Below are 19,371 nucleotides of genomic sequence, written 5' to 3'. Positions count from 1 at the left end.
AGTTATAGTGTTGTTGATTGTGAGTTCAGTGTTCAACAATACATGTCAGATAAGATGTAAACAGAAACACATGTGTCAGATAAGATGTAAACAGAAACACATGTGAACAAGGTTATGTATTACTGAAAATGCTGTAATCAGATATTTGAGATAACCTAATCTTGTATTTGTCCTAGGAGTAATGGTTCAGAATTTAGTAATTCAGGTTAATAGCAACTTCTTAGAACATATCTTCCATAAATAATTAATAAGTGACTGTATATAATTTCTCCTAGGCATTGGTATATGCTGTCTCTTATAACCTTGCATAGTAAATCATCATACTTTTGTAGAGTGTATTGTAGTGTCCCTGTAAGAATGATGTTTTAATTAGAGATTATGTACATAATCAAAGATTTAGTACCATATATGTAAAATGTGCCCTAAATGTAAGGTGATAATAACTCTGAATCTCTATAATCAGTTTAAAAAATCCTATATATCTTTTTAAGTTTTTAAAAATAGGCATAAATATACTCTGAACATTAATTTTTCATGGCTTGAGAACTCTGATGCTCTATATATTGTATATCAAGTGCATGCTGACTGCTATTTTATTATAGCATAAAAATGACTTATTAGTGTTCATTAATTCTTTCAATATGTCTTGTAACAGAGCATCTAAATGTTGGAAGGACTCATGATTAAATAAATTGTAGAATGGATTATTAAAAGGATTTCCACCAAACACAGGCAATCCATACATAGTAAGGCATATGAAAGTGCTCTTTTTGAGTATAGAAAACTGTTTTTAAAGAATGGTTGAGACATAATTTAGCTTTTGCTAGAAATTTGCTATTGCTTTAGAAGTGCAAATTATACTATAGAAATTAGAATTATGAAATTATTTGAAAATATGTCATGAGTAAAAGCCTTAGGTTGAATAAACTACACTTTAAATGCTTAAAAGACTAATTAATAGAATAGGGATGTTTGTTTTCTGTTGACCCTAGAGGCAGAACCAAGTTCAAAGATGAAAATAGATTTCAATTGATAGCTGACTTTTGGAGATAGAGTGCCTCTTTATGGGATGCTAGTAGTTGCTTCACTATTCTTGTTTTTATATTCTCATTTTTTCATTACAGTCGCTAACAAACTAGACTCCTTTTGCCCCCTTTCTTCCTCATTTATCTTGTTTTTCACTTCTCATCTCCCTTCTTCTTTTCCTTCCTAGTAATAAAAATTTTCAAACAAAAGCTTAGAATAGCATAATAAGCTCTCTGTATCTCCATTGTCATCCATTTTCAGTAACTACTGTATGGGCAGTATGGTTTCATGTTTATCCATTTTTGCTTGTTTTTACAATTGATTTGTTTGAATTGGGATCCAAATAAGGTTATCCTATTTTAAAGTATTATTTTTTCTAAGTGTATTTAATTATATTTGTCCTTTTTTTCTGTTGTTGAAGCAGCAGTTATTTGGACCACTATATGGATTTTGTCATTCCTCTGAGTTAAAGTTACCATAAATCAGAATTCAGATCCAGATATTTTATTAATTCCAGTTTATTTTGTTTTTGGCAAGAATAATCTTTCATGGTGCTGTATATTTCCTATGTATCACACAGGTACTGTCTGCTTTTCCTCTTTTTGTAATGTTGATATTAAATAAGGTTTAAGTATCTAAAGCTTTATTTGAGAAAGGATGCGTGGGAGGTAAAAATATTTGAGACCTGTCTGAAAATGTCTTTCTTACTAATCTCATACTTAATAGTTTGATTATATACAGAATTCCAGTATAAAAATAATTTTCTTTCAGACTTTAGAAGCTTCTACACCCTTATTGTCTTCTTTCTGGTGTTGCTTTTTGAAAAGTTTGATGGCACATTTATTTATGATTTTTCCAAATCTGTGCCAATTTTCCCTATTCCTTTTTCAAAGCTTGAGAATTTATGTCATTTTAAAATTTTGATCTTCTTTGGAATACTCTTGGTTTTTTTTACATTCAGAATTTCCCTCAAATGTCTGGTGATCACTTTATTTGTAGTCAGTAGCAATGACATAAAAAGATAAATTAGAAACTTTACAAATGTTTTCCCAATTCACATGCTTTACTATAATGCATGTATTGGTTTCCTGTTGTAGTATAACAATTCATTTAAAACATGGCTGTGTGACATGGCATTCATTTATTATCTCTTAGTTTCTTCCATGTTTCTCTTGTTAAGGTCTCACTGGGCTGAAATTGCCCATGCGAGTTGTCATCTGTTGCTTTGGGAGAAAGTTCACTTCCCATTTCATTGTTATCAGTAGCAGAATTCACTTCTTTCTAGGTGTAGAACTGAGATTCCACTCTCATGGTCTATATTAGCTGGGACTCTTCTCACTACCCTTGAGCGTGCCCACATTCCTTGATACATGATGGTCTTTATGCAAAGAGTGGCATGCAGAATTTTTTTATTCCCCAAATTTTTGACTTCTATATTTCTAACCAGCCAAAGAAATCTCTGCCTTTTATGAGCTTGTATGATTGGTTTGGCCCACCAGGGCAATCTGTCTTCAGATCAACTGTGCCCTGTAACATAATTTAATCATGGGAATAAAATGTATCAAATTCAGTATCACAAGAATTGTGTAAGCTATGTATGCCAGGGGTAGGTAATGTAAGGAACATTTGAGAATACTTAGCACTGATTACACAGAGATCTTTCATTTATTTGTGAGCGCATCAAATATTGGTATCTTTAGATCTTTTCTTTGTGTCCAGTTTTTCGAAAAACATACGTGATAATTTTTAGGATTATGGGTACTGAGAAAGTGTAAGAGGACTGAGAATTTCACTGCTCATCATATAGATGTTCACTTATTCTTCATTTTCCATTTAGTTCTTTATTTCCTTTTCCTCTAGTCCTAGACCTTTCTGGTTCTAGACCTAGTCCTAAACCTTTATGGTTCAGTTGGAGATGGACACTTGTGTTCATTTACTCAGCACAATTGTTAAACCACTTTTAATGTTTTACAAACAAAGCCTTACCCCTGTGTCTGGTACCTTTAATTCTTAAGTCTTATTAGGGTGATCACCTTGTTTCTCTCTTGTTAAGTTTTTCTTATTCTGTTGTTAAATCAGTTACGTCTCCTAATTTGCCTTCATAAATAAATGTTTTTTAGATTTAAAACTATTTCTTAGTTTTTTCAAGGATCGAATTTCTGTTGCATTCCACTCCTCTTTTAAAAATTATTTTAAGAGGGGTAAACAATTATTTTTTACTCCCTTATGTTAAAATCAGAAATCTAGATATTTTAATGTGCCTTCTTAAGTTTTGTGATTCTTTTGTTCACTTGTTTAAATGTCAGAAGTTGGAAAGAATAAATGTGGTCATCTTGTTCTTCCTCTGGTTTTTGATTGGTGCTGATTACTATAACTAGAAAAAAAGGATCATTATAATGCAGAATAACTAGTATGATTAATTTTTGATGACTACTTATTCAAAAGGTTATTATCATCTATATCTTGTTATTTCCTATTTAGTACTAGAATAATCTGTGAATGCATGAGATGTTCATAAAGATTTATTATAAAGTCTTTTGATAAATATTTATCATCTTGCTTACTTCCTTTTGCTATCACTGACAAATATTTGTTATATAGTTGATCTGGGTTGGGTGCAAAATTCAAACTAATTCTCTTACATGGAAATCTGTGACCTTGAACTTAGTGGTGCCATAATATTCTTTTGACAAATAAAGATGATATCTGGATAAATATAATTGTAGCAGATTCAACAAATTATATGGTAAATTATCAGTCTTCCCAGCATAAGACTGTTTTTATCTTTTGCACATCTTGATTAGTGGGTATGAAATTTGACTTCTGTGAACATCTTGTTATAGCTAAATCATAGAGGCTTCTTGCCAGATGACCTTTGATCTTACAAGATATAATACTTGATATCTTAGATTTTTTAAGAAATAAAGTTTTCTTCTATAAACTTTAAACCCAAACTTACATTTATTGTGCCCCCTTTACTGTTACAAAATATATTTGTGTAGATATTTTTATTACCAAATGAACTTTTTGTTTCTGCCATTGTTCTAAAACCTGTGTTGATGTCTCTTAAGCTTCGATTTGCATGTGAGTCACTTGAAGATCTTTTTAAAAATATAGGTTTTAGATCAGTGAAGCGTGAGGTCTGAGATTCTGAATTTTTGACAAGCTCACAAGTGATGGCAATGCTTCTATTCAATGGACCACATATTTGAGTAGCAGGGTTCAATAATATCCATCATAATATTAGATATTAAAGACTGTTGATCTTGACTATACATCAGAATTGCTTTTAATATGTGACTGCCTATGCCTTACTTTCTACTACTGAGAGAGAGAGAATTTATTTTTTTATATATTTACTTTTTAGTTTTTTTTTTTTTGTCAGACACAACATCTTTGTTTGTATGTAGTGCTGAGGATTGAACCCAGGCCGCACGAATGCCAGGCGAGTGCGCTACCGCTTGAGCCACATCCCCAGCCCGAGAGATAGAATTTTTTAATATTTATTTTTCAGTTTTCGGTGGACACAACATCTTTATTTTATTTTTATGTGGTGCTGAGGATCGAACCCAGCACCCCATGCATGCCACGTGAGCGCATTACCGCTTGAGCCACATCCCCAGCCCTCTACTACTGCAATAGATCTGCAGATGAAGGAGAGCTTAAAACCTATATTTTTGAAAAGTACCACAGGTGACTCAGTGCCTTGATTAAGAACCACTGAATTATAATGGTTAGAGATAAGCTTTCTTTACAGGAATATCTAGAAATGAAATACATGATGTTTCATTTAAAAGGTCACTGACCATTTCTGCTTTTGAATTTCTTTTTCTTTTTTGCTATTCTGAATGACTTTTAGAATGGTAATTTTATATACTTATGTTTAGTAAGTATATGTAGTAAGTAGATATAATTTGAAATAAGAAATACTCATATATAGCTTATAGTTTAAAATGTATTTATTATTAGGTCACTTTTTTTTTTTACAAGTGATAGGCCAGCTAAATATACTTGAGCAAAAGTGGACATTTACCCAAAATAAGGGATGGTACTGTTGCTACTGTCGTCAGTGCATCAAAAATAACTTTTTCAGGATGGTTTCTCCTTTCTGTTTTTCTACTCTCCTCTTTGTTGACTTTATTTTGGATGTTTTTTTTTCTGTATGTGGTGATAAAAGTAGCTAAATAGTGCTTGACTCATACCTTTCTAATTTAGCAATCTTTGAACATAAGTTTCTTTTCCAAAGCCATGACAAGACTTCTGAGAACTTCTGGTTACCCCAGCATAGGCTAATGACCCATATCAGACATTGAGGGAGTGATAGGATCACATAGTTATGAGTCACATGGGAAGATTAAGATGTTTAGAAAATTTGAGGAGTTTTTTCCCATATTTTAGTGAGATAATATATATGGCCACTATACCATTTGGAGATTTTTATTTTTTAACATATATAGATTTAAGTAACATGAACTTTGCTTTGTTTCTCCTTTTGGGTATATCCATTTTGGTGTGAAATGATATAATAGGAATAGGCAAATTATCCACGGCTGATGGTAAAGCCTTTGCAGATCCTGAAGTTCTTCGGAGGTTGACGTCCTCTGTTAGTTGTGCGTTGGATGAAGCTGCTGCTGCACTTACCCGTATGAGAGCTGAAAGCACAGCAAATGCAGGGCAGTCGGACAAGTAAGTACTTTCTTGCCATGATCAGTATAAGAATCATTTTCTTAATAATAAAAATGACTAAATTATTGTGCAGTTATTTTATATTTGACACTGTGCTAATCACTTAACAAAAAAACCTTATACATTATAAATTTTACTGCCATTTTGTAAATCAAAAGCTGAGAAAGATGAATAACTTGATCAAGATCAAATAGGTGACACATGGCAGAGCAGCAGTGTTTGTGTTACTGAAAGACCAATTTCTTAGTCAATGATATTAAAAAGAAAATTTTTGCTTAAAGTTTTGTTTTCTTTTTATGTGAAAAAGTAGTAAATTCTTCCCAATTAGTCATACCATCTTTTAGTTCATGTGCATAGTTCCAACCAGTTTGAAGGACATGATTTCATTTGTCTTACTGTGTTTTATAAAAAGTAGCAGCTCTAGTTCTCATAATGTAAATGAGAATCCAAGGGACTTAATTTTTAAATTTCTTATAATTTTTTGTACATAGTACTTTAGAGTTAGTAAGGAAGGGCTCAGTAAGTATTTTGTGACATGGTGTTCTAAGATTTCCTGATGATGATAGGCCATAAAAATCACACCATCTCATATGTAAACACAATTGTGTGTGTATAAATGTATATATAAACTCTTAAGGAAGTGACTTTTGAAAATAATCATTGATATTTTATTTTTTCAGTCCCCAGTTACATTTTTCCCCCTCTAAAATAAAGGTATTTTGCCTACTTTAGCAATTGAAAAAATGGGAGTATTCTATTATAGTCCTGCCTCACATAACAATGGGAATATATTCTGAGAAATGTATTGGTAGGTTATTTTATTGTTGTGTGAGCATTATAGAGTGTGCTTGTTGAATTAAGACAGGTAGTACTTTTGTAGGTGATAATCTTATGTGATCACTATTGTATATGTACAGACCATTGTTGACCAACATGTCATTAAGGCATGCTCATTTTTGGGTATATATGTGTGTGTTTGTTTGTATACATGGGTTCAGAAAGAAAACAATAGCATTTAAAAACCATCTTAAAATAATTGTTTGGTAGTGTTTTTATGCAGTATCTCCTGAGAGCATAAATGAGCTTATATAGAATTGAGGTGTATGAATTTGTTTTTATATTAACTCTGTTAGTCATTACCTAGATTTTTGCATTTTTTATTAATTTACCATTTTTCTAGATAGACTTTCTTTACTTGACATTGGGTTCTATTGCTAGTTAATATTCAGTTCTACTAGCCTAAAATATTATTGATAATGTCTAAATATTTTTAATGAGATGTCTGCTGAGACTGTTGAAAATTAAAAATACCTTGAAAATATACAAGTCTAGTTAAACTGAAACAATAAAGCATGTTTGTAATAATCTTATTTATTCACAGCTTGAGAAATATGATGTAGTTAAATGCAGTGAATGTTGTGTGCCAATTTTTATGTTAAGTATGATGCCCTGTGCCAGATTTAATATGCTCCTTGTTCGAAGTTCTGAAGTTCACCTATTGCTAGAGTAGATCCTACAAGGTAGTTAGCATACATGTGGATATTAAATGAAAAGACAGAATGGTAGAAGAGGAATATGCATAAAAAAAAAGTGAGAGATAATACCTTGAAAGAGAGAAAAGATGTTTTTGTACAAGAAGCATATTGTGGGAAGGATTTGTCCTAACTTGTTTAAAAGTAAAAATGTAGGTGTGGGTACTTTCATTGTCCAATGAAGTGGGAAATTAAGAGACTTTAAGAGGCAAATTTGTTGAGCACTGTTTGAACCTTTGACTTGGGTAAGGAGAAAATCCAATTGACCAGAAATGAAGTAATATAATATAGTATAGCATACATTGATAAGAACTGTGGGTTAAAAAAAAAAAAAGAAAAAGAAACAATCTAATGGGGAAGTGCCAGAGTAGTATTTGGTTTGGAAGTCATGTTGCATTTTTAATTTGGGGGAGAGTGTCAAGGAAACTCCTGTGGCTTTTTTTTTTTTTTTTTTAATAGTAGATTGACACAATACCCTTATTTTATTTTTTATGTGGTGCTGAGGATCAAGCCCAGTGCCTCACACATGCTAGGCAAGTGCTTTACCAACTGAGCTGGAGCCCCAGCCCTTCCATGACTTTTTTAGCAAAGACCTGAAATGGGTAAAGGAGTCATCTGTGTCTGAAAGAGGAGCTGTCTTGGCAGAGGGGACAGCAAATGGAAATATTTTGAGGTTGGTGCTTGTTTAGTACATTTGATGAATAGTAAGACCACTGTGGCTATAGTGGGAAGAAAAATTGTGAGAAGGAGGAGATAGAGCCAGTGTAAAAGGAAGAAGGATCATGGTATCCTGCCACTGGTCAGATCCAGGATTTTAGTTTTTACTGTGAGTGAGATTACAGGATTCTGAGCAGAGAAGTGGTATGTTCTAATTCCCTTTAAAGTACTTGTCCTTTACCTTTGCCTTTTTAAAAAGAGTCTGTAGAGCAAAGGTGAAAGATGAGAAGCTTTATCATAATCTGGGCTAAAAATGATGTTCCTAAATAGCAAACAGTGGAGAAAAGAGAGTGATTATCCATGAGTGGCTTTAGTAACTGAAGTGACAAGGCCATGTTTTAGAGGATGATGTATGAATTGAGTTATATTTGAAATAAAGTTAATACTACGGGCCCTGTATTTTCATGTAGAAGTAAAAAGAATGTCTAATATAAATTCTTTTAGAAGGCTTAAAGGGCAAAAACTTTTCTCTTAGTCTTATTTTCTGTTGTTCCATTTTTCCATTCCTTGTACTTGAATCCAGTTTTTTCCTTGACTCTATTTTTTGGAAACTTTGCCTGAAATATGATTATATAAGTAAATATACTCCCAAAAGATTCATTATCACTTATTTTATTAATATAACATGCCTCCATTTTTTTTTTTTTTTTGGTTTGGGTTCCATTTACCTGATCAAGGGACCTTGTCTTTATAAATAGTACACATTTTGTCCATTTTACGTTTTTGAGGGGGGTAAAATTTCACGAAATTTATATGGGGACCAAACAAAGTGAAGTATGATTATAGCTTGTACGTTGTGTGAGATTTCTATAGAATCTTGGCTTTTGTTTTTGGTATAGGGATTGAACCCAGGGGTGCTTAACCACTGAGCCATATCTCCAATTTTTTGTTTATATATTTTATGTAGAGACAGAGTCTCCCTGAGTTGCTAAGTGCCTCATTAAGTTGCTGAGATTGGTTTTGAATTCATGATCCTCCTGCCTCAGCCTCCCACACCACTGGGATTACAGTCATGTGCCACTGTGCCCAACAAGATTTTCTATAGAATTTAATCTTCAAATTTTAGTTATTTTTCCACTTAAAGTAAGTTAAATTAGATAGACATTATCTTTGCGTTGAATAACTGAAAACATTTTAGAATATTTGACTTTCTGTTTATTTTTTTTTGGCTTTTTTCTTTTTGTATTGATGATTGAACTCAGGTTCAGTCAAATATACCACCAAACTATATCCTTAGACCTTTTTTTATTTTTTATTTTGAGGTAGTCTTGTTAAGTTGTCCCAGCTGGCCTCAAACTTGGAATCCTCCTGCCTGGGCCTCCCCAAATTGCTAGGATTACAGATGTGTGCCACCACACCCATCAGAATAATTTTAATTTTAAATAATTGACTTTTATGTGTAAATTTTAAGTTCAGTGAGCTCCATTTTTTAGCTTTCTGATATGAAATTTGTTGTGATTATTGAAATAATCATTCTTGTTCACAGAGCTGTTATTAAGAGTGACATCAAAAACCAAGTTATACTGTACAATTTTTTTTATTGTTATCTCCTAATCCTACAATATTCTTCACCTAACAGCCGCAGTTTGGCAGAAGCCTGTTCAGAAGGAGATGTAAATGCTGTGCGGAAGTTACTCATTGAAGGGCGAAGCGTAAATGAACACACCGAGGAAGGGGAAAGCCTCCTTTGTTTAGCTTGTTCTGCTGGCTATTATGAGCTTGCACAGGTTTGTCTCATCAAAATAAATCTTTTTTTTTTTAAAATCTGGCCTACTTAGTAAGAAATATTTTGAGATAGAGTCTTGCTAAGTTGTCCATGCTGGCTTTCAGCCATTAAGTTTATTTCAGTATAGTTTTGTTAGATAAAGTTTGTGTGTTTATCGACTTATGAATAGATAAATGTTAAATATTAGTGTTCAGGGTTTTTTTTAATGATGCCCTGTATTCTATCCCTGACACTGCAAAACGAAAATAAAAACAAAAAATTTGATAAAATAATTTTTAATACTCATTACACTTTGTTTTTCTTAAGGTTTTGTTGGCAATGCATGCAAATGTGGAAGATAGGGGAATCAAAGGTGACATTACACCTTTAATGGCTGCTGCTAATGGAGGACATGTCAAAATTGTGAAGTTGCTGCTAGCTCATAAAGCCGATGTCAATGCACAGTCTTCAACAGGTTGTATTTCTTTTTAAGTTTCGCTAAACAGTAGCATGCTTTGGTAATAAATGTTTCACATGGAAGTGATCGTTAGTGTTGCTTTCACAGTTCTGGTATTTTTTAGAAGTGTTACATATTTTCAAAGTGTTTAAGAGGTTTAAATAGAATATATTTTAAGTGAAATTTCTTCCATTTTATGAGGGCTGTTACATACCCTTTTAAAGGGCCTTTAGATTAGATGAAACACTGATTCAGTTAGAAAGACCATCATCTTGCAAAATGGAAAGGTATGGGTGATGTGTCTCAAACCTTGGTTTGCTGTATTTCTGGTGAGAACAAAAAGGGTAATTGGGAAGAATTCCCTACTGTTACTAAACTGTAGCCTGGCGGGGGTGGTGGTGGTGGTGTATAATGAAAAATTGTGTTCCATCAGGACATAACTTAAGCCTAAACTCATTTTCTTCCCAAATAGATTTATGAAGTTCTAAAATTATATGAAAATACATTTTGTTTATTTCCTCTGTGTAAAAATTTCAGTTTTATTAGATTATTTAAATAAATTTGAAGGTCTACATGGAATTTGTATTTTACTCAGACATGGGAGGTTTTTTATCATCAGGAAAGAATGTTTTTGAAATCACTTTAATTTTAAATTAGAATTAATGTTAAATTTAAATTTAATTTTAAATCTGGTTTTAACTAGTGTTGGAAGTTGTAAGTGAAAAATTTATGTGATTAAAAGAAATATGGTGTAAGATATATTAGGATGAATAATTTAGATATATAATTAATTCATTAAAAAGAAGCTTATGAAACATTTTTAGGATTACTGTTAAAAAGCATGTTTCTCATTTGAAAGAATAATGAGTTTCAGGGCAGATTTGCTGTCATTTTACAATTCTACAATCTTGATGAGTGTATGTGATTTTCCTCACATATTATTTTACATGGAAAGGTAGCATAGGGGATTAATTTGAGAAAATTAAATTTCAATAAAAAAAGGAATTATATATGTCTATTATTCAATATTTATTATGATTCTAGTTTTCCCTTTTTGTGTTCTTCTTACTCAGATGTTTTGTTTTAGTGTTTTATGTTAACGTATTTTTGTTTTTCTTTAATAAAATAGGCAATACAGCACTTACATATGCTTGTGCTGGAGGCTATGTAGATGTTGTAAAGGTGCTCTTGGAATCCGGTGCTAGTATTGAGGACCATAATGAAAATGGTCATACTCCTCTTATGGAAGCTGGAAGTGCTGGACATGTGGAAGTAGCCAGATTGCTGCTAGAAAATGGGGCTGGCATTAATACGCATTCCAATGAATTTAAAGAGAGTGCCCTTACATTAGCTTGTTACAAAGGTATAGTATAGACCTTTTTTGAACCAAAATTTTTAAACATGTGAAACTAGTTATTTTATATAACCTTTTTAAAATTCAAATAATAGGACAACATGATAATAGTATATAGTAACTAATTAAATGTTAAGTATTTAAAGTATTTGAGAGTTTGTTTAATATGTAAACTTTTAAAAATAGACTCAATATTACAAATATTTTCAATAAAATGAGTATAAATTGATTTAATTGTTTTTATCAGAAACAGTTATTTGATTTTAATATGAATTTTACTTTTAAGAGGATTTTGCATGTTGGGAATATTTTGCCTGATACAAAAATGGGTACATGATATTTCAAATGCCGACCAAACTAAAAATTTTGGTAATACCCTCCTTTAGGTAGGCCAATTGCTTGAAAAGATGCCACAGCCACAGAATCAGACATTTCTCAGATTCCCATATGTATAACAGATATATGACAGATAACTATAATGTAAGGTGTTTTTTTTTTTTTTTTTTATTTTAAAGGAACTTTAAAAAAAGTAGATGCCATCTATTTTGTGTCTGTAAAGACATTCAGTTCAGTGCTCCATACCTTCTGCAGCTGTGCCATATTTGTATCATAAAACAATTGGTTGGTTCTTGGCTTTGATGTATTAAGAAAAAGCTGTTGGAAGATTAGGCAGAAGATTTAAGGAAGGACTCAAGTCTCAAGGGCTGACCCTTCACTTACACAAGCTTGTGAGTGGGTGACTTCTTAAATTTCACACCCTACTCCTAAATTTCTTCAGCTTAGTCCTGGTCCTGATGTTGTTTTATTTTATTTAAGAGTGGCTGTGGTTGTGTGATGTATTTTGGATTAATTTACTTTAAAAACATAAGAAAATAATGCTTTAAATACATAAATGAGTAAAATATAAGTTAAATTTGAAAGATATAGTTGATCTAAAGTTCTTCTGATAACTGATGTTAACAGATTTTCTGATAAGGAGCACAGCTGAAGTCCTTTACTTCCCTAACTCTCTTTGGTAATTAGGCAAAGATTGGTCTTCACTGGGTAGAAGAGTTAAACCTTGGAGCAGGCTGATTGGGTTATTCTCTCCCCTTTTCACAAATACTTTTAAACCCAGAACTCTGTGCATTTCACTGAGACTGCAAGTAACCAACCATTTTTACCTCTCCCCTTTGCTTGTATCCCCATTCTACTTTCCACAGCCTGGGGCTTGCAGTCTTTGATTAGAAGCTGGGTAGAGAACTGAGTTGGTGGAGTATATCTCTACTACTTCCTTCCCTTTCTTTTTTCTGGTGAGGTTTCCTGGGACATAGATTGACAAGGAGACAGGAAAGAGATAGAATTCAGGCTGTCACTGAGCTTTGATATAGGTCTTCCAGTGGGAAGAATGACAGAAAAGGGATGTGTTGATAGTTCGCAAAAACAAGATGTGGCAGATGCTATACTTACTGAAGTAACTTTTAAATGTTGCTTATGACTCCACTGTCTGTCTCTTCTTTCCCAAATCCAGTTGATTACAGATCATTGCAAATAAAAGTAGGGAAGGGGACCTTTTTCTATATTTCCTTGCATAGTATCTAAAATACCATTAGTGGTGTATTTTTTAACCACTCCTGTATATGTGTTTGTATCATATGGTTAATTTGAAACTATATTAATATGTGTATATTTGTGCATATATTTATTTTCTAAGTGAATAAATGTAAATTAAAAGAAATTTTCAAGAATATTTTTATTCGTGCTCTTCCAGTGTTTAAGACTATTCCTGAAAAGTTTGTGAGTTATTAGAATTTAAAACATTTCCTCATAGAAATAGCTTGAATGATGATCATCTCAGGGTACTAGTTTATGAAAGCTAATTTATTCCATGGCATACATAAAATAACTATAGCATGCCTCGGCTCATAAAAAGTTATATAGAGGATATTCTGGATGTTGGAAAATGGCATCTTTGTACACGTATAGAAGGAATTCTAGGCAGCAGACTTAAGTGAGGAGTAGAGCAGCATGGGCACTTATATAATTTGTTTTTGAAAGTTGAGGATGGCTTATAGTTTACTTTAGCAGTATATTTATAATTTTAATACTATATAAATGTAAATATGTAAATATAACTGATTTCAAATCATTTTTTAAGTGAAATATTTTTAAATAATTTTATTCACTTTTGGTTTAGGACACCTAGAGATGGTGCGATTTCTTTTGGAAGCTGGTGCAGATCAAGAACATAAAACAGATGAAATGCACACTGCTCTAATGGAGGCTTGCATGGTAAGTCTAGTGAATTTCATACATGAAATATATACCAGATAGGGAAACACAGATCCTAGTGTACAATAAGTCCCTTTTCCTTGTGTACAAAGTTCTGTTTATTATAACCTTATTATTGAGTAGAACCCTGGCTATCTGAATTAATAGTTTTCAGAGCTATTCTTTTACTTTCTGAAACTTTACAATATTTCTGCATTTTATTTGTCTCATAATTTTAATCTGGTTTTATAGTTGACACATAAATGACTTTAAAAGGCTGGTCAGTGATATTAAAGAGGAAAAAAATAAAAGAGTATTATTTGTGTCACATAATTGTTCTTTTGTCATGTTTTTTTCCTGAGCCATAGAATCCTTTACTAGGAATTGCTTCTCAGCAGCATTTGTACTTGGGAATTTGTCATAATAGTATCCTTAAACTTTTGTATCTTATTTTATGATAGACAAAGAAATTAATTAGAGTGAAATTACGGATTTCTGAAGATGACATGTCAAAGAAAAAGACCCCAAATGAATTTGAAGTTTCTTATCTTAGCTTCTCATCTAAGAATGATTATTGAAAGGATGTTAAGTTTTATTTACTTGTTTTTAAAATATTAGGTACCATCATTTTAAGACTCAGATTTTCTATTGTTTTTCCTTTTGTCCAAGTTCTAGAGTTTGCTTAAGTGAATTATTCTTTTGAACAAGTTGTCCTTGAAGATTTTGAGTTCCTCATTTGTAAAACGAGGATAATACCTTTCTCTGGGGTTGTTTTGAGAGGATTCAGTGAGCTTTTGTGTATAAAACATGCCAATAATATTAACAGTTACAATAATTCCCTTTGATAAGGAAAATTTAATCATATTGCCACCCTACACTAGGGGGGGAAAAAAACTTATGTATCAATTAAGAAATTAAAATGGAATATTCTATAGGACTAACCTACATTCCCTGGATGTAAATATTATAAGTAAATGAAAGGTATTTGGAGGGGCCAGATATTTGGAAGACTTACTGACAGTTGAGGTTTTTAAATTGGACTTGAACACAAATGTAGAAGTGAACTTTTCAGGGAGGATTCAGGAATGAGGAAATAGCAAAGTAACCATGATAATAAGACATTAGAATTGTATGTGACAAGTACATGGACAAAAATGGGCAAGACAAGTGCAAAAGAAGATGAAATGTTAATGATGTAAAAGGGGGCAGTTTTCATTGAAAGGAAAAGGAAATTTTTGAAGTTGCCAGTAATTAGATAAGCTGTGAAAGAGTGACTAGAAAGAAGACAAAAGATAATAACTTTTTCACTAGTGTTTAAACATTGAACAGCAAAGTGTACTTTGTGTTCATCTTAACACATCATATATCCTTTCCAGATTCCTCCAAAAAGTATTGCAGTTTTCTTTTTCTACCTAAGTAAGTTTGCTTACTCTTTTTAATGAAAATCCTATTTTCCTTCTCTAAACTTTATCCTTCAGCATTTAAATTTGTTTGGCCCAGTGGTGATATTATCTACGGTATCACAGTAGTCTATTGTTTGATTTAATTACTATTTTCTTTCCTAATGGTTAATAAGTCTTTGATGGAAGGTATCATTTTTTTTACTTGTTTTATGTCCTCAACTGCTGTTCCTACTTCTGTGGATTTATTCTCCTTTGAATGGAGATCACCAAGCTTTATTGTATAGTAATTAAGAAGTCTTCAAAATTTGTAAGATTTTTAGTGGTTCTGATAAAATTTTTTTAATTGCATTATGATTAGGATGGCCATGTTGAAGTAGCCAGGTTACTTCTTGACAGTGGTGCCCAAGTGAACATGCCTGCTGATTCGTTTGAGTCACCATTGACTTTGGCTGCATGTGGTGGGCATGTGGAACTTGCAGCTTTACTTATTGAAAGAGGAGCTAGCCTGGAAGAGGTCAACGATGAAGGTTATACACCTTTGATGGAAGCAGCTCGTGAAGGACATGAAGAAATGGTGGCATTACTTCTAGGCCAAGGTAACCATATCAGCCAAGACACTAAATCATAAATATGTAACACATGAGTATAATTTTGTAAAATTGAACTTGAATATTTTATCATTCTATAGATGTACAATGAGATTATTACCTAAACTTAACGATAAAGTATTTGGTCTAAAACATGACTTCTATACATGTTAAACATAGACTAATTTGAGGTACAGTTTTCAGAGTCATAAACTATGTGAATAAAAAAACAATTGGGGTTTGCATAGACTTGTGTGTTAGGAAATATGAAATTCAACATTACTCAAGCTAATATATGGAGGGAATTTTTGGGGGGAGCAGAACAATTATTAATAAATGTTATGGAACTAGTGTTTCGTAGAATAATATGGAAACTCCACCATAAGGAAGAGAAAGAATGTACATCAGATGTTAAGTACCTCAGTACATAGAAAACTTCTTTTTTGGGAAAATTGAAACACTTTATTGTGTTAAAATTAAATTTCAAAGTAATCCCCCATATCTATAGTTGTTTCCTGATTTTGTTTTTTTAATAGTAAAGTTTAGTTTGCCTTGTAAAGTTAAATTCAGGACAAATTTAGGAGTGGTGGTAGTTTTTTAAAAACTTGTTTATATTTTGAGGCAATACTGGCTAGAATTTTGAAAGTATAGGTTTTGGAGCAGGCTTCTTAGGTTTGAATCACAACTCCACTGCCAATTTTGTAACTTTGGATAGTTTTTAACCTCCTGTGCCTCAGTTTTCTCTTCTGTGAGGTTGGTGAGACACAGAGGAAAAATATGTAAACATATATAAATGTATATATGTTTATGTGTATAGATGAATATGTGTATATATAACATACTCTTAGAACACTGTTTATTATGTAGTGCCTGTTAAACATTAACTATGGTTATGACGATAATAGTGACGATAGTAATGTTGTGATGTTGCGGAAGCTAATTAACCTCAATTTTCTTAGGTGTAAAATAGAGCTATTGGTAATACCTAAACAATTTATAAAATCCTTTGAATATTGCCTGGCAAACAGTAAGAGCTTACTAAATGTTAGTCATTTTTGAGCAGATATAGCTTATTTTTCTGAGTCCTCATATGACTTATGTTTTCTGGCTAAATAAAATACTGTTGTAGCTCTGTACATTAAATATGGACTTCTGAATACAGTTAATGGTTTTCTTTATTTTTAACTGCCTCATGAATAGGAGAATAAACACTTATTTAGAATAGTAATATACATGTTCATTTATCAGATTTTGTTTATTAGGCAACAACCAAGTTTTGCTTATGTCTGGAATACGTTTTATGAATGTCATTTATTAAAATTTTTATTTTAGGAGCAAATATCAATGCACAAACAGAAGAAACTCAAGAAACTGCCCTGACTCTAGCTTGCTGTGGAGGCTTTCTGGAAGTGGCTGACTTTCTCATTAAAGCAGGAGCTGATATAGAGCTAGGGTGTTCTACCCCTTTAATGGAAGCTGCTCAAGAGGGTCATTTGGAGTTAGTTAAATACTTACTAGCTGCAGGTAGGCATTTTTGCATTTTGGAAAAACTTTTTTTTAAACTTGATTTATTTAAGTAAAAATGTCATAATGCCAGTCTTTTTTAGTTTATAATACACTGTATGTTTAAGACAAAGTAATATTCTTGTATGTGTATTCTGAGTAATTCACCTTACTATCTTTTTTTAGAGTATTTCTAGATGGATCATTTATTTTAATCATTTAATAAAGTGCTTCACAAAATTTTTCCTCAGTTAAGCATGTGAAACATATAGGCTGTATGATTTACTATCTTATGAAGTATCTGCAGTTTTAATTTCAAGCAGTTTTATTTGTAATTGTTTTTTTTCTTTTTTGCTTTTAAAGATTCTACCAACATTTGGGGATAAGGTTATTTTGTCTAATTTGAGGAGATATGGCTTACCCATAAGAAATTTCTATGTTCATTTATGTCTTTTGGTTTTTTGTATTATTTGTTAACACTGCTGCAGGAGCTAATGTTCATGCAACGACAGCAACAGGAGATACAGCACTAACATATGCCTGTGAAAATGGTCATACTGATGTAGCAGATGTCTTACTTCAAGCAGGAGCAGATCTGGTAAGCTAAGTCACTTTTTAAAATGTTCATTTAAAAAGATAAGAGGGGCTGGGGTTGTGTCTCAGTGGCAGAGCACTTGCCTAGCATGTGTGATGCACTGGGTTCAATCCTCAGTAGCATATAAAAGTAAATAAATGAAATAAAGGTATTGTGTCCATCTACAACTAAAATTAAAAAAAAAAAAATGAAATCAAGCTGGGCACGGTGGTGCAAACCTATAATAAACCTAGTGGCTTCGGAGGCTGAGGCAAGAGATCACAAATTTGAAGCAAACCTCAGCAAAAACAAGGTTTAGTGAGATGGTGTCTCTAAATAAAATACAAAATAGGCTCAGTGGTTCATACCCCTGAGTTCAATCCCTAGTACCAAGGAAAAAAAAAAAAAAAGAATTCAAAACTATATGGAGATTCTAGGAAAATATATTTTTACTTCAAGGTTTTTATTTGTTTGTTTGTTTGCCATTCCTTTTCTCATGTAGGCAGTCTTTTTTCTATACCAGTCTCTGTTCTTGCTAATAGGACTGTCCAGTCCACTATGCCTCATTCCCCAAAGAAAAAGAAAATTTTTGTGTTAGAAATGTTAATAGAAATTAGTTTTTCCTTAGGTGTTTTCTATTTTTAGAAGCTTGTAATTACAACACCAAGTTTATAATTTGATGTAAAAAGGTAAACAGATATGACTTAACTACATTTCTATAGCTTTAGAAAATAAATTTTGCCTACAGTGGTCATTATTAATTAATAAAAGTGCTAAAAGCATGAAGTATTTAATAAATAATTTTCCTCCCAAGTTGTTTATAATTTAGTAAGAAAGGATAAAATAGTAATGTCATTATAAGATAGATTCTTTATTGATGTCACACAGGTAAAGTGCAGAAAGTTTAAGCTTAGAGGATCTGACTTCCTGTATTTTGGACTAGGTAAAGTTTAGAAAGAGGATGTGGCAATGTTGAAGCAAAAGAGATAGTCCGGTTAAAAAAAATACAGTGAGATCATAGTCTATAGCCTAAAAAGTAGAAAACAAAGTTCGTTAATATGGGGCAAAATAGATAGTCTTCCAGTGTAGTCTGTGGTGAAGTATGAATAAGACATTACAAAGTAGGATTGGGTTAAAATGTAAGCATATTTTCATGGGACTGAGTTTCTGAGATTAACAGACAAATGTTATTTCCTGTAGAAGTTCATAGTTTATGACAAATTCATATGCAAGTAGAAACAGGCCTGTTGATAACTTCAAAAACTTGTAATAATACACTTAATTTCTCTTTCCTCATTTACTAAAAGGGCTGAATTAGATTATTGTTGTGGCCTCTTTAATTCTGAATATATTCAAAATGTTTAATGTGTAAGTTCTATTTTACTTTTGTATAAACATTTCCTTGTTAGACTTTGAGCCACTTAAGCTTAGAAATTCTATTTCCAGAGCTTACCACAATAACTATGAAACATACAGCACTGTAAGGTTTAATACTTGTTTAGTTAAAGGGTAAGGAGAACAAAGTACATATTGACTGGAGAAAAATCAATTTTTCATCTTTTGTGAATGATAAACAA

General features: G+C 32.1%; 1 protein-coding gene across 7 annotated transcripts in view; it reads left to right on the top strand.

Annotated features, from left to right (window-relative positions):
* The window catches only part of Ankrd17 (ankyrin repeat domain 17), a 147,646-nt gene that overhangs the window by 69,475 nt on the left and 58,800 nt on the right, over window positions 1–19,371 (top strand). For all 7 annotated transcript variants that reach the window (XM_071614337.1, XM_027950848.2, XM_027950847.2 and 4 more), the window contains exons 3-10: window positions 5,556–5,712; window positions 9,541–9,688; window positions 9,994–10,141; window positions 11,253–11,486; window positions 13,654–13,748; window positions 15,489–15,726; window positions 17,050–17,241; window positions 17,709–17,818. In XM_071614337.1, the coding sequence (XP_071470438.1) occupies window positions 5,556–5,712; window positions 9,541–9,688; window positions 9,994–10,141; window positions 11,253–11,486; window positions 13,654–13,748; window positions 15,489–15,726; window positions 17,050–17,241; window positions 17,709–17,818 (1,322 nt within the window). The remainder of the gene's footprint in view (window positions 1–5,555; window positions 5,713–9,540; window positions 9,689–9,993; window positions 10,142–11,252; window positions 11,487–13,653; window positions 13,749–15,488; window positions 15,727–17,049; window positions 17,242–17,708; window positions 17,819–19,371) is intronic.

This window comes from Marmota flaviventris, chromosome 7 (assembly GCF_047511675.1).
Source record: "Marmota flaviventris isolate mMarFla1 chromosome 7, mMarFla1.hap1, whole genome shotgun sequence".
Lineage (NCBI taxonomy): Eukaryota > Metazoa > Chordata > Mammalia > Rodentia > Sciuridae > Marmota > Marmota flaviventris.
Note: the sequence above shows the minus strand (reverse complement) of the source record. Positions and strands in the feature narration are given on the sequence as shown.